We start from the raw sequence: 15,653 nt of genomic DNA on the forward strand, positions 1-15,653 counted from the left end.
GGAGCCAGCCTTTTAGCGTAAAACCCTCCCAATAACCCAAAGAAAGGCGGTGGGTATAGAGGGTCACAGAGTGCGGGCCTATCCGTCCCGGACGCAGTACAAAGAATGTGCAGCCCCCGGTAACCGACTATTGTAGTGGGAGACCAGAGGCGCAAAGCTCTGTGTGAATGTATCGATGCTGTCGGGGAGCGGCTTCTTCAGAAGCCCCCCTCTCTCCCCACGGGGACCCCGATGGAGCCTTCCGGCCTCCACACAGCCGCCCACCTTCCCGCCTCTGCCCACACGGGGGGGGCAGCCCCCGTGACGCCCTTCCCAGGACTCTCTCCCTAGTTCCCCCAACCAGGGCACCTGTCGAGACCAGGTGTCAGGACAGTCTCGTGCCCCCCGCATCGCTACTGGCCTGACGCGCAGTGCTCGCCCCCAGCCCCCGCCGCTGCTACGGTCCTGGCGGCAGAGGATCCCGCCACGAAACCAGATTCTGTGGGAGCCGAAGAGCTCACGGCAACACGGTGAAAGATGCCTGCTTAAGGCGACAGAATGACGGATGCCCCACCTAAATCCATTAAGGGACACCCAAAATAGTTCTGAAAGTTCTTCAAGGAGAAGAAAGCACATGTGGGAAAGGAGCCATTCTCTGTGCTACCAACCTGTGACTGGCTACGCCCTGTGGTCTCCCCACGCGGCCTAAGCAAGTGTATCTGCACCCAGATCACGCCCGTTACTACATTTCCGTTGAATTAACTTATTGGGTCACTGATACCTTAGAAATGATCCCAGCCCTCACCGCAAGTACACTTAGTTGTGTTTAGATGAACCAGAATGAAATATATCGATTATGTATTGAGCGTCTATGGCAAATGACAGAATGGAGGTGAGAGAAAAGCATCGAATGATTTTACACTCGGGACGAGAACGCGAAAGGCCGAGTGTTTTCTCTCCTAACTCCTCTCCTTAAAGGCACTGACGGGCTCTGGGTGCCTCAGTCAAGTATTACTTTAAGATACCTTGGAACACGCACTCACACACTCACACACAGAAACCTAATTTCCTTCTGAGACTATTAAAAGACATTTCTGCCATTCTGGATGATTCATTTTGGAAGATAATTCCCTTAAGAAATTAAACCTAGTTCTTGAGTCTGAGATGGTATTTAGGGTTTCATTACACATTTTTAGGCTTATAAGACAATTTTGTGGAGACCAAGCTGATGAGTTTTCCACTGCTTAAACTAATCCTCAGATGTAAATTTGACTTCTTTATTAAATTGGGCACATTGAATCTATAATATGCTCAAATCACCCAATATAATTGGTGCGGTTTTTCAAAAGTCACCTAACTTAGAATTAGGCAGTAGTTAGAAACTTGGTCGTGAAGCGGTGACTTGTTAATTTAATTACCAAAACACATTAAGCCTCAACAGTTAAAGCCTTGTACGGTTCTCCTAAATGATCCCAAAGTTTTCAGCAATAGTTATGTTTGAAACTTAATTTCCGAAGGCAAACGAATCTTTGTAATAATCGGTCATCACCTTCTTCACAGACTGGGTCAAAGCTCCCGACAGCACATTTCCATTTCTGATTTTGGCATCTCTCCCACCCGTGACCTCCCTCCACCACCCTTCCAGTTTGAATAGATGTCACTTTGTCGCTGTTTTTAAAGAGGCTTTTTTCTGTGCCATTTACTAGCTCCACTTCTTTACTTTTTATTCCTCTTCCTACGTTGTATGTTTTTATTCTCTTCTGTCGTGGACTGAGGTGCATTTGATGGTGAAGGACGGCTTGGAGGCATAATTCCGGTCTCCCCGGGCACACGCTCTACGATCGGTCTCTCCCACCTGTGTGCGTTTCCAGTTAAAGAATCACCGCTTGGCTCAGTCTTAAAGTAACAGGAATGATGTAACCATCACTACTTCTAGAGTACGCGCACTAGAGAACCCATATCATGATTAATTTAAATATCAATTTAAAACCCTGAGTCTGTCTGACGCAGCGTATTAAGGACACAATTGTGAAAACCAGCAAACTAACCCTTCAACGGTTCAGTAAAAAAGGCAGCTTGGAATATCGACTTTTGCTTTCAATAACTAAGAATTCTGGGAAACGAACTGGGGGTGGTGGAAGGGGAGGTAGGGCGGGGGTGGGGGTGACTGGGTGACGGGCACTGAGGGGGGCACTTGACGGGATGAGCACTGGGTGTTATTCTATATGTTGGCAAATTGAACACCAATAAAAAATAAATATATATAAAAAAGAGAAAGGGAAAAATAAAAAAAATAAAAAAATAAAAAGTAAATGTCTAGATTATACATAGACCACACTTCCATGTGTAATACTGACAATCTAAACACAATTATGGATTGGCTTTTCAAAAGGTACTTCTCGTAAGGGCTCCTGAAATATATTTTGATATAAATATTTATAAGCATGATTAGCGTGAAATTCTTAGTAGTTCTAACGACAATTACAAAACAAGCATCAGGAAAAAAAAAATCTTACTCGGAATTCAGAGCTCATAACCATCTTTGCCTTTTGCTGATCTTCCAGGACTCTGGGCCACGTTGATGCTTTCCCAGTCTCCCTATTGTCATCTGCCAAGTGAAACACCTACACGTCTTCGCAAGACCAATGTGACAACGGAACAGCTGAATGAATAATCCTCACGAGAGCGCGAGGAGCAGCGTGAAATAATAGGTATCCCAAAAATGTGTGTGGAATTCGCTGGATGGTCGAAAGGCTTTTGTTTAGGGAAATGAAATCTACCTTGAATTAAAAGCATCATCTTTCCCTTCCCGAGTGACTCACTGAATTTTGTTCGAGAGGCAGAATGAAAATAATATACGGAAGACAAAGAGAACAAAACAAAGCCCGATTCCTGGGCATTTTCAAAATACCTCCCTTTGGAATTGGTCTAATTTGGGCCCTGAAAACATGTTAACCCACGACTGTATAAATAAAGTGGTGATTTTAGGTACGGTGGAAGGAATCCTTTACGTGTCAACTCATTTCACTCGTGGCTCAAATGAAACATTTTAAAGTCGATTTCCTTCAGGGAGTTAATTAAATGGGAGATTTCCCAAAACGGTATTAAACCCATTTATGAAAAGGCTATTTTTATAATCACGGGCTAACTTAAAAGCAGTGTTGCCATCTCCAGGTGAGAAGCTGACCTGTGTAAGTGGGTTGAGATCCTTTTACCAGTCGAAGTAGATCCTCTCCTCCCGTTGAAAGTACTTTTTTCTGTTTGAACCCAGTGTTTCTCACCTTAAACTCTCCCGAACAGCCTACCTCCGCTCTGCAACCGGCTCAAAACAGGCAGCGAGCAACCAGAGGGACACGACAGCATTAAGTGGCTCCCACTTAGAAGGCAACGACTTTTTTCAAAGGTTATGCATTTTCCCCCCCGAATTGACCATCGCTCGCTGAAACAACACGGTGTCAAACTCCGGCTCGGCAATTTATTAGGTGTGTAATATTGAGCAAATCTCTTTATTTCTCTGTGCCCGCAGGGACTTCTTTGTAAAACGAGCGTATTAGGTCAGAAAAGTTGCCAAGGCCTTTGTAGCTCTAAAAATCCTATGATTCCATATTTGGCCCGCTTGATAACGGCATTTATAAGCCATCACACCTATAAATTGTGCTGTCAGTGGGTTCAGAATCTGAACCTGAATATGTTTAAAGAGCAGCTGGATGGAGCGGACTCCTCAGCAGCCAGTTACATTTGGCCTCTGAACCAACTGCGTCACCTTCCCCAGGCCCAAGAGAAGCCGGAGTTGTTGAGATGCCACCAGTCAAGCCACATCCTCATAACCCTGTTCTCAGAAAGACGAAGGCCAGGCTGAGCTTACGATTTCTAGGAAGCGGCCTCATGACCCAACCCAACCCAACGGACTCTGTTTCGGGCTGGCTGCCGTGTGCAACGTTCTAACCACGGGCTGGACGTGACTTTCATAGCGGAAGGTCAAAGGCCGTTCCTTCAACACCCCGTGGATGAGAAAGACTGAAAAAAAAAAAAAGCATAACAGAAAGAAGAGCGACACAACTGGAAAGAATTAAGCTGTGGCTTACGATGCCGGAATGCAGATTTCGTTGGGAAAAAATGGAATGTTTCCAGCTTTCTGCACTTGAACCCAAACCCCCTACAGTGTCAGGAAATCAAGAACTTAAACTGTCACAAGACGTATAATGGGCTTTAAAGAGAGCGTCTACCATTTATCAAGGGGAATGCCTTAAAAGCCTACCTCTGCTCTGCAACCAGAGCTGCCAACGCCTTAAAAGAGGTGTGGCTTCAGGGCTCACAAAAGGAAGATGCATGAAGCTTTGGCACGGGACTCTGGAATGGGGTTGGAATGGGACGCTGCCACTTAGGTACGAAAATCCCATCGTCCGTTGGATTGAAACCAAACCGTATCGCCAGCTGTGCCCACCAGGCCTAGGGGACAGCCTTAGGACCCAAAGTCGATGAGTGGGGCCACCAGGACAACAGCAGGGGCCTAAGTCCTTACGCTCATTAGATGCCGTAAGTGTGACTGAGGCCTTGGCCATCAATCAGGCGTGGTTGCTGAGAACTTGATGTCCAAGCAGAGGCTGCAGACTCTCCAGGAAAAGCTTAAAAAGAAAAGGTTCTGAGAAACCAGCGGGTGCACCCCCTTGGGCCCTCCGGAGGTCCCTAGAGCATGGATCCCCCGACGGACAGCACACCGGGCTGTGAGTTGTCATGGTGCAGGGGTGCTCCGGAGGTCCCCGGGGAGCATGGATCCCGCACCAGGCTGTGAGCTGTCGTGGTGCAGGGACGCTGGCGACGCCCTCAGGCCCTGGGGCCCCTGCCTCCAGAGGCCCAACAGCCAGGGCTTCCCCAGAGGTGGCGCGGCCCCTCCAGGAGCAGGTCACTGCACGTCTGCGGGCCGTGCCGGGCACTGCCACTCAACACCCGCGGCCCAGGGATCCCAGGAAGGCTTGCACGACCCCACTGTGGGCCTGGGGCCCCCGCAGCAGGACATCCCACGGCCGGGCACGCAGCTGCTTCCCCGGGGGCCCCACCCGCAGCAGGGAGGAGGTCGCGGCCACCCCGACGTGCCCAGCCCGCTGGCCCCAGCACCCTCCTCTCCCTGTCGCTGGTCTTTGGAAACCCGCGTGGCTCAGCCTGCGTTTCTCCAAGGGGGTGCTGCGGGTTCAGGGGTGAGGAGCCCTCCGAGGAGGGTCAAGGAGCCCGAGGAAGCCACGGTGGTCCACCCGCTTCTGGAGAGCCCGTCACTCATCTGGGACCATCGCTTAACCCCCGAGGTCCCACAGTTCCGGACGCACAGGGACACGAGCGCTCACGGGTCCTCAGCTGGCTCCAGGGCACAAGGGCCTTCCCGTCCCCTCGCGGGCCCACCAGACCCGGCACCTGTGCGGCGACAAGCCGAGCGCTGGCTGCTCGCCCCCCGAAAGCCGGGCGGCTACCGAGACCGCTCCGCAGCCAACACCCCACAGACACAATCTCATGGAAGTAAAACCCACACCTAACTCATTTAAGAAATATTTTTTAGTTCCATTGATTTAAAAAACAGTAGCAAACCGGATTCATACATACAAACAGTCAAAGACGCTGACTTTTGCAGACACGCAAAAATATAGATTGCCTCGCTCACAGAGATGCGGTTCTTCCATTTAAGAGTCGGAAAAAAAAAATCCCCTGTTATTTAGCCCGGTTATTAAATTTCTGTTTCACATGAACATCGTATTTTCCCATTTTTCTAGAATGCTAGAAAATGCATTGTGACAAAAATGTATAAAACACTGGCTGAGCCTTTCATCGAAAGAATCTTCCTAAGGAAAAGCAGAACAAAATGAAAATTTTAAATCCCTGCGGTGCGTGGAGCCCACAGTCCCCTCCCAACCCTGCAACTCGGCCCACACGGTTTTGTATTTTCTGGTTTTGAGAAGGAAAAGACAATCATATGAGGACTTCAGTCTGGAGAGGGAAATGCAGAGGGATTATTTAACGTGCTTTTAGCGTTCTATTTCCACAGCCACTCGAATTAGCTGAACTGTGACTATGACCAGAGTGACCAGAATCATGGTGGAAAGAAGCGTTCGCCCCCCAAAACCACAGATCTCCGATGAGAGCTTCGTAACTAAGTTACAGCGAAGGGACTTGCACTCCTAGGAAGGAGGCCTCAAAAGCAGACGTCTAGAATCCATTTACCCGACTTGCACATCACCAGAACTGAATTTCAAGAATGACTTGGTGCTCAAGTTGGAATTAACAGGCAGAAAATTAAGGTTGGATTCTGATCGGGGGCTTCGCAGCATGGAGGGGAAGACCCAATCTGTTCGCCTTACAATGCTGGCAAAACCACGCCAGGGCAGGAAGCCCCGGGGAATCTAACCCAGTTGTGAAAGTCTGCTTGACACCCCCCAAGAATGTCCAGAGAGGAGACACACACGGCAGGGCCCTCCTCACTCATGGGCACGCGGCCACGCAGATCAAGGGCCACCACGCACCGAGATGGCCAATGTCGCGTCCCGGGTACGCGTCCCTGCGTTGCCACCACGGAGCACACAGAGCTTGGACGCGTCCCTCCACACGCACCCTGCACGCTGCACGCTCTGAGCCACGGGCTCTGCACGGTGTCACGAGAATCCGCGCACACCTCCCACTGGGGCCCCCACGGGACCCGGGTCGAGGTCTTACGCTGGACCCGCATTCAGCAATTCACTTAAAAGGAGCTCTTTTTTCAGGAAAGAACTCCCTTAATTGCGTTTCCTGTGAAAATAAAAACGACTGATTCCACAACTGGGCCAACGTTCCAGCAAACAACTACCGCAAGGAACGGTGACGCCCGCACGCCGACGAGTAATAACACGGAGGCTTCTGGACGGTAGGCAAAGCAAGTAATTCCAACCTGTATTACGACACGGAGTGAAACTCTATATCAGGAATCTCAGCAGAGCCGACCTTTGTCCTGAGAAGCAGGGTTTTCCACGTATTCTTTAAATAATCAAACAGACTTCACTTCCTACCCCCCCATATTGGCTACTTCAAGTTCTACAAATCACATGACCGTGACCTGCCCGTCGTCAAAACCCTGAATCCCGAGTGTGCCTGCTTCGAAAGCTCCTGCAGGAACCTCTAGTGACAGCACAGGAATTTTACGATCATAGCGTTTTGCACACTGAGGACACAGGACGGGTAACCTCCTGAAAACCCCCCAAAAGTCAGCCTATTGCATTTCCACCAAATAACAGCCCTTGCAACCTACCAAAACCCTTTATCAGATAACAACAGCACAACCACCAAAAAAGAAACTTGGGAAACCCTTTGCCTCCTCATCTTTAAGAATCTCATCTGCTCCCACTCAGTAGAACAGAACTGAGACTCACACATTTTATTTGTCTTCCAAAAATAGCCTGCGCCGTGGACACAGGGAGAGAGATAATGAAGACCAGATGCCTACCTTCACTGGTAGCCACATTCTTCTGGGCTTGGGTCGGCGTGTGATCTGTACTTGAACTCACGTCGGATGAGATGCTTGAGCTGCCTTTGCCTGGAGAAGACAGGAAGGAGCAGCTTTTGAGTTTTGTGACTTCAGAACCGGACCCGCCTGCCCCTCCGTCCCGCCCGGCGCCACACCACCTGCTTCCACGAAGGGAGCCACAGTCCCCAGGATGGAGTCGGTTAGGTTTCTCGCCTTATGTGTTGGACGTCCGGCCCACGTAAGAGTGGAACCGAAGCCCGTAATAGTACAGCTCGACTACAAACTCAGACAAGACCATAAAACGTACGGTAGCGTGATCTCGCTCTGGCATCCGTGTGGGTAAGAAAGGACGCGTGGGAAACGCGTCTAGAGTATTAATTCTTTATCTGCAACTCTAACCTATACGTGTCGCGGTGCCGGACAAAAGCACACCTAAGGATGAGGCATCATCCAAATAGTAAGAACCCGCTGACTCCAGGCAGTTGTATGTATCACCTTGAAAACCAAATTCCCTGCTTTAATAGGTTCTTCTTTTAAAAAACGAACAAACCAACAAACAAAACCCCCACTTATGCACCTAATACAGTAGTCATCAGGCAAGGATGTTTCCCCCTCAAGGGGGCATCGGGCAATGTCTGGCTCCATTAGTTATCGCAGTGGGGAGGGTGTCCTCCGGCACCCGGGTGGGCAGAGGCGGGCGCTGGCCGGCACCGTGCAGCACACAGGACGGCGCCCACGGGAAAGAGTTACCAGCAGGAACGTCAGTCGTGCCCAGGCTGCAAACCCCTGGTGCCAACCGTCTTACTTCAGCTGACGGCAGAGTTTCTACTCTTCCAACTGTTAATGGGAACACTTGCTCGAACGTTGCTCAGCACTGTCAACGTGTCACACGGAAGTCTGCAAATATGAGCCGGACTCGCCGCCTAGCGAGGCAAGTTTGAAGTCCACGCCCATGGCACCTGCTGCAGGTTCAATGTGTCCCCTCCCTGCCCCTGAAGGCGTCTCAAAAGTGCATCCCCAGTGGGATGGCATTAGGAGGGGGAACCTCCGGGAGGAGATTAGGGCAGGAGGTGCAGCAGCAGAAGAGGCCCCAGAGAGCCCCCTCGGCCCGTCCACGCGTGAAGACACGGGCGGGACAGCCACCTGTGAGCCAGGAAGCCGGCCCTCAGCAGACCCCTTGGTCTTGGACTTTTCAGACTCCAGAACTACAAGAATCAAATTTCTGTTGTTGTAAGCCACTAGTCTGCGGTATTTTTTTGCAGCCCCTTGAACAGACGAAGCTGGTGGTCTGCTCCCTCCAGGGACGTTGCCCCTAAGCAACAGAATATGGCAATAGTGAGGGGGTTTGCAGACGCAGTTAATTCCCTAATCGGTTGACTTTCATCAAAAGGGAGATTATCCTGGGTGGGCCTGGCCTAAATAGGTAAGCTCTCTCCTCTCTCCAAGAGTCCAGAGGAAAGAGATGCCCCCCGTCGCCCCCTGGCCTGAAGAAGCAAGCAGCTGTGAGTTGTGCGGCGGCAAGGAATGAATTTGGTCAACACCCACGTGAGCGTGGAAGACCTACGCCTCGGCGAGGGCACCGCGCCGGCCGGCGTCTCGATTACAGCTCTGTGGGACCCACAGGCAAACTCCCAGCTGACCCGGGCCCAGAGCTCCCACCCCGGACACTGTGGGATAATAAAGGCACCTGGCGCTAAGCTACTATAGGCTTGTGGTCGTGTGTCACGTGGCAACCGAGACCCCATGTGATGACCGTCCACCTGTACGACAGAGGAGCTCCTCCTGCTTCAACGGGTTAGACGGCAGCTCTTCCGTGGAGCTGAGGGACGCGGTCCCGGGGGCGCCACAGCCCAGCTTGGCGCAGTGCACGCACCTGTAAACGCAGGGCAGAAAGCGCAGGCGGGCTCCGCCTCAAGAGCCCCGGGGATCTGTCTGAATCCCGGGAGTGACGGGAGCAGCTTGGAGCTCGGCCTCTCACCCCTCTCCCAGGAGGCTGTGTCCACATGTGGGGGGAGATGCCGCGCTGAGCGACCCCCCGCAGCTCAGATGCTGTGATCCCGCGAGTCCGTTCCGGTGCCCCCCGGGTCTGAGTGATGCCGACACTCGCTCTCACACGGCCCGCAGCGCTCCTGGCCACCGCTGCCGGTGGCATCAGTCGTCTTTCGTCTACTGTTACTCGGTGATGCACGAACGGAAAGCGAGAAATAGACTCCAAAGGCTTTGACTCGGGTTCAACAATGACACCAAAACAAAGTAACGAGGCAAACAAATCAACCACAGAAACAAGAAAGTCCACAAAATCCAAATCAATGGCATTGATTTCAGTGGCCGACGATGTTATTTTGCAGAAATTAGGCTGCTAAGCTGCGTTTCAAGATGTAAACACAGCACTGGCTGCGGAGGCCAAGGCTCTCTTGGTTTGGGCGTCGCCCCCCAGGCCCAGCGAGGCCTCCGAGTGAGGCCCACGGCTCCTCCCCACGAGCCTGGGAGCCCTTCCTCCCAGGACACGGGGCCTTCCCTCACCCTGATGGTCTCACTCCCCACCTCTAAGTCTGCTCTCGTTTTATTCCTTATTGGCCCATAAGCGCCGAAGCAGGATTCTCGCCTTAAACGACAGGTGTAAACTCAGACGACGAGATCGTGTGGCAGGACTCACCGATACGGGAGCCAGTAGACAGTGATTGTCGTATTTATGATTGTCATCAAAGTGGAAGCACAAAGTAAAATAAATTTCGGAGGAAATTCTCAGGTCAGAAAACAGAATGCAGAGCCCTCAGGGGACCATGGACCCCAACTGAAGTAATGCTGGTTTATGAAGAAAGGGAAAAGGATTAAAAATAAAAACAGATAGTGTCATTAATATTCATGGTACAGCCACGTACGCTGTGCCACGTAGGCTGCTAAAGACCCTAAATGTCCTGCCATGTAGTCACAGTGCCCGGCAGCTGTTTAGGAATCACGTTTTTCCTTCCTGCCCTCCCCCCAAGGAAACTCATTAGACTTTTTTTTTCCCTAATCATCCCCCCGAAAGAAACTGTAATACTGCCAATACGCTGTATGTCTGCTCTGCGCTCCGTGGGTTATCTCTGCTTTTTTGCATGAACAGGAGCGCTCGCCTCCCCAACTGAGAACCGACTTTTGTCCCTTTGAGAACATTCGCCCTTTGAGAGCAAAACACTGAGTATCTAACAAACCAACTAATTAAGGAAAGCGAGATCACAGACAAGTACAGTCCACTCTGTCAGCCGCGGTCTACAGAGTCCCCGCAATCCTGGATCGCTGCTTCTGGGGGAAAAGACGGGGCCAGGTCTCTGCTGGTCACAACACGTGTGTCCACCCATCAGCACATAACCTGCCCTCGTGTGGGTCTCTGTTTAAAGACACCTTATTAACAGACACAGTTGACGGATCAGCATTGAGCTTGAGGCCAACAGCGCTCCTCAAACCGCAGTGGAAAGTGTCTGGTAACACACATGAGGTGCCTCAACACCTCCTCACACTTAGGACCAGTCTTGGGCAAGGACACTCTTGAGCACGATGAGTCAAGGACAGCTCTCGAGCACCATGCTGGAAGGCCACCTGACATGGCGGAACCATCAGTGAGACTCCCTCAAATCAACAGACGTGGTGGTAAATAGACCGCGAGGACGCGGATCTGCAGTAGGGATGCTGAGACAAGGACACGCCAGCTCCTTGACCCCCGGCTGGGAGGGGCACGCCGGGAGACTCAGGGTTTCCCCCACTCTGCCCACGCCCGTGAATGACCACAAAAACCCGGTGAGCGCTGATGTGGGGGTTACGGATACACGTTAGCCAGTAGACGAAGCTGCAAATACGGAACCCACAGATGGTGAGCGTCGACGGTACGTGACCCTGCACTGGAAACGGTTTCACGGCCTGTTGGCGGCTCTCGTGTGGACTGGAGCGCGAGGTCCAGAGTCAGGACACCAGGCCTCGTATCTGGATTTGCCACTCACCCGTGTTGGGCAGATGAATAAACCTTTAGTTTCTTCAGCTAAGACAGGGTGGGGATGATAAATCCCGCCTCGTAAGGCCGTTTTGAAGGCCCGAGGAAATAATCCAGATACGGCACTTAGGAAATACTCTGCAAGTCTTAGAATAACGGGGGTTCATATTTTGAAGACTCTGTTCCTGCCTTGCTTCTGGAAGCGTGACCATCTCCCGGTGAGTTCAGCAAAAAGGTTATCTATTTCGGGGTGGAAAGCTCACCAGAAGAAATGTCCCAAGAGGGACTCAAGAAGGGACGAGCCAGGTAATTGTGTGGCTCCTGAGAGTCAAAAGCAAGAATCGGAGATGTGACCATGTTCCCGCAAGCCAAGCTACTGGCTTTTTTTTTTTTTAATTTATTTATTTATTTATTCAGAGAGAGCGAAAGAGAGGCAGAGACACAGGCAGAGGGAGAAGCAGGCTCCATGCAGGGAGCCCGACGTGAGACTCGATCCCGGGTCTCCAGGATCACGCCCCGGGCTGCAGGTGGTGCTAAGCCGCTGAGCCACCGGGGCTGCCCAAGCTACTGGCTTAGAAAGATGGTCCCACGCTTGCCACCCTCAGGCAGTGTTTGGTTAAATGCCTGTCGTCTACCCCTTGGCCAGGTGGACACGTCCAACTGCTCGTCGTAGCGTTAGACCACGCGTGTAAATTCCCCAGATTCTCCAAGGTTCCTTGTCTTTATCCATGAAGTAGGGATAAAAACAAAGAAACAGCACCTGCTGCCTCTACCGTAAGTGGGGGCCTGTTCCCACCCTTCAGAGCCTGAGGGACGCCGCCAGGGGGAATAAATGGGCTCCACGGGTAATCAACCCCACCCAGTGCCGCCAAGAGCCCACCCTGCGGCTGTTTAGTACTGACCCGTCCATCGCAGTCTAATTTGTACCAGGAAACATGAAATCTGAGCCACTGATCATTATTACACTATTATGCGGACATGAGAGTAGATGTTACATATGCACGTAAGTCGCATCATACATCCCCCAAGTAGCCAGCAGAGACCCGTCGAGGACGAGCCAGGCTGACCAGTCTGCCCTCTGGCTAACTGCTCGCCTACAGCACCCCGGGCGCAGCGACGGCCGATACCCCCACGAGGGGGGACGCGCACGTCAGAACTGCACCTGCCACGCGTGGGAAAACACGATGCTGCGATCTCGGGTCCTCCCGACGCAGTTAAAGGCTCAAATCCGGATGGTGGAGCCAACAACTAGGGTCCCGAACGAACACGCGGCAAAGCCAGTGAAGACCAGCGCGGGGACCGGCAGGCATGCATGGCTCGCAGTCACGCTCTGGAGAAGCCAGCCCGCGGGCTGATCGCTCAGCCCCGGGACCTGCCGGGAGGAAGGGCTGCTCCGGGCCGCACCACACCCTCCCCGGGGGAATGTGCCCGGCTGCCCAGGGCTGGAGGCAAAGACGACGTCCACTCCTTGGGGAGCCCACTGGACGGACTATTTTATTTCATTTTTTTAAGATTTTATTTTTTGAGAGAGAGAGAGAGCAGGTGCAGGTGGAGAAGTAAAGGGGGAAGGCAGAGGGAATCCCAAGCAGGCCCCCTGCTAACCATGGAGCCCACACAGGGGCTCCATCTCCTGACCCCAAGATCGTGACCTGGGGTCACCGAGACGTGGGGGCTGAACCACCTGAGCCACCCAGGTGCCCCTTGTCTCCTCATTTTTTTTTTAATTTTATTTATTCATGAGAGACACAGAGAGAGAGGCAGAGACACAGGCAGAGGGAGAAGCAGGCTCCATGCCGGACTCGATCCCAGGACCCCGGGGTCATGCCCTGGGCTGAAGGTAGCGCTAAACCGCTGAGCCCCCCGGGCTGCCCTGGCTCCTCATTTTAAATTTCCCACGTGTAAACCTGCAAAACTAAGTTTTTCCTCTCCTCTTGCCAGCGCCCAGGCTGATTCCGTAAAGGCAGGTACCTCAAACCAGACAGACGTCCCACCGTGATGTACTGATAGCGTGAGGAAGGTAGAAGCAGAAGCATCGACCGATACGTGACCAAATAAAAGGAGCCAACGGGCCTATGGTCTCGAACATTCTTTAGAGCCCAAGAAATCACTTGCGAAGTCGATTCCTTCTACGACTTCCAGATTATGTGCATTGAGTGCATTCCTGTGGGTTTCAGCCGCAGACGGCACGTGGGCCCGCGTCGGGGCTCAGCCCGGGACGCTTCCTGCTGCCCTCGGGGACTTGTTTCCGAGCCGTTGCCGGCACCCCGTGACCGCCTGGCTCAGGACCAGCGTCCACACCGGAGCAGAGGGGGGTGGTCTCCGCGTCGGTGGGTCACACCTGGGGGCTGAATGGACCGCTGGTTTCCTGGTTGTTCTCTTGAGCTAACTGCCACCCTCCTTGACCACAGTTCCAGGGCCCGAACATGCAGGACAGCAAGATCTGTCATCTCAGTGATGTGGCCCCATCAGGGCCCAGGGGCGTGTGGGGTGACGAGGAGCACCCACAGGATGTCAGGGCCGCGGGGCAGGAAGCTCACGTCTGGAACAAGCGCGTTAAGTGAGCACCTGCTCCGCCCGCAGGCGGCTGGTCCCTTCGGCTGAGCGGCCACCGCCCCTAAGACAAGCCGAGGAGCCGCCCAAACCCACGACCGCAAGGGTACATGTCACGTAAGACCTGCCGTGAGACTGGACTTTCTCGCCCTACAGGTGGTGGAACTGTCCACAGCCACAGTCCTGTGCACCTGTCACTCCTCTTGGTGGAATCTTGCATCATGTGACATAGGAATCCTGTGTCCGCTGGGGGATGTCCCCGGCCCTCGGCCCCCGGCCGCTGGTGGCCCGTCATCCGCTCTCCATCGCGTGAACGAGGGCACGTGCCAGGACACAGCATGGTCCCCTGGCGTCCGGCTGACGTCACTGCCCGGGTCCTTCGGGCCCCAGCCCGCGCCGTCCTCCGTCCCTCCAGGGCTCGTAACGCCTCTCTGCGTGGCCGTCGTGCTGTGTCTCCAGGGCGGGCTCTGGCCTGTGCCCTCGTCCCCGGGCCCCTGCGGCTGCTGCTGCAAGGACGGCGCACTGGCTGCGCCGCTTGACGTCGGGGACTCAGGGCCCTCTGGGCCGTGCCGCCTGCAGCCGGAATCTGACTCCAAGGGTGTGGCGCCCGTGCAGGCCAGGAGGTGGGGACGTCGGCACCCAGCGGCGGCCGGGGTCCCGGGCGCTACCTCTCAGCCAGGCCGGGGCAGGTGCTGGCGGGACGCACCTGTGACACCAGCCCAGGGAGGAGGCGCCGCTCGGGAGCAGCCCCGAGATGCAACGGGAAGACAGCTTGGCCCGAAGCAGGTGCACTGAGGAGCCCAAGGGGACCCGGGGCGGCGAAGGGACCGGGGACCACGGGCGCCGGCCACAGGCCCTGGCCACACTTGGGGCTCCTCTCCCTGGGGAAAGAAGAGGCCCACGGAGACAAAACCGCGACCACGACCCTGGTCCTCCACAGGCTGTGATGAGAAGACAGAGGGGGGCAGGACTCCGGGCCCAACCACCCGGCAGGGGAGCCCAGGGGCCACGTTGCACGTGGTGGGGGTGGCCGGGCGCCCTGCGCGGACAGTGGGGCCTCGGGCACGTCGCCGACTGCAGGGCTGGGAGTCCCCCTGGGACCACGCTCACCACGCGGCCACCACACGATGGGCACCGCTTGTCTACACTCCCACGCGGCCAGGGAACACCACCTTGCGAGGCATCGCCCAGAACGGCGTGCGGGTGCAGGGCACACGCGCCAGCTCTTAGGCGTCCTCCGTGGAACTCGGGCCGCGGGCCTGCTCGCCCCACGATGCTGCTGGGCCTACAAACAGCAGCCGGCTCCTGCCCACGGGCCAACGGCTACGCTTCTCGACCGCTCCGCGGCGTGGCCGCCCCAAACACTGTCGGATTCACGCGGTTTCACTGCTGGGTAGCGCCCCCAGAAGTTCATTTCCAGGGGAGTAGCCTGGCCCCGAAAGGCTTCCTAATGAGGAGCACCTGCCATCCCGCTCTCACCCCCCACGTGAGCGGTGAGCCAAACCACAGGCCTCACGCAGCGGCCGGCGCCGCACGGGCAGAACAGAGCTCAGGACGTCCCTGCGGGTTCGGCGCACGGCACGTGGCCCTCGGTGCCAGCTTCTCCGCACACCTGCGTTAACAGACCCCTAACGAGGGGCTGCAAGTCAGAGGAACGTGCTGTCTCGCAGTCTTAGA

At 54.2% G+C, this 15,653-nt stretch overlaps 1 protein-coding gene across 2 annotated transcripts in view; it reads right to left on the bottom strand.

The window, feature by feature from the left end:
• FBXL7 (F-box and leucine rich repeat protein 7) overlaps positions 1 to 15,653 on the bottom strand; it is a 352,371-nt gene that overhangs the window by 258,080 nt on the left and 78,638 nt on the right. For both annotated transcript variants that reach the window (XM_038535441.1, XM_038535442.1), the window contains exon 2: positions 7,439 to 7,528. In XM_038535441.1, the coding sequence (XP_038391369.1) occupies positions 7,439 to 7,528 (90 nt within the window). The remainder of the gene's footprint in view (positions 1 to 7,438; positions 7,529 to 15,653) is intronic.

The sequence above is a fragment of the Canis lupus genome, chromosome 4 (genome assembly GCF_011100685.1).
Source record: "Canis lupus familiaris isolate Mischka breed German Shepherd chromosome 4, alternate assembly UU_Cfam_GSD_1.0, whole genome shotgun sequence".
NCBI lineage: Eukaryota > Metazoa > Chordata > Mammalia > Carnivora > Canidae > Canis > Canis lupus.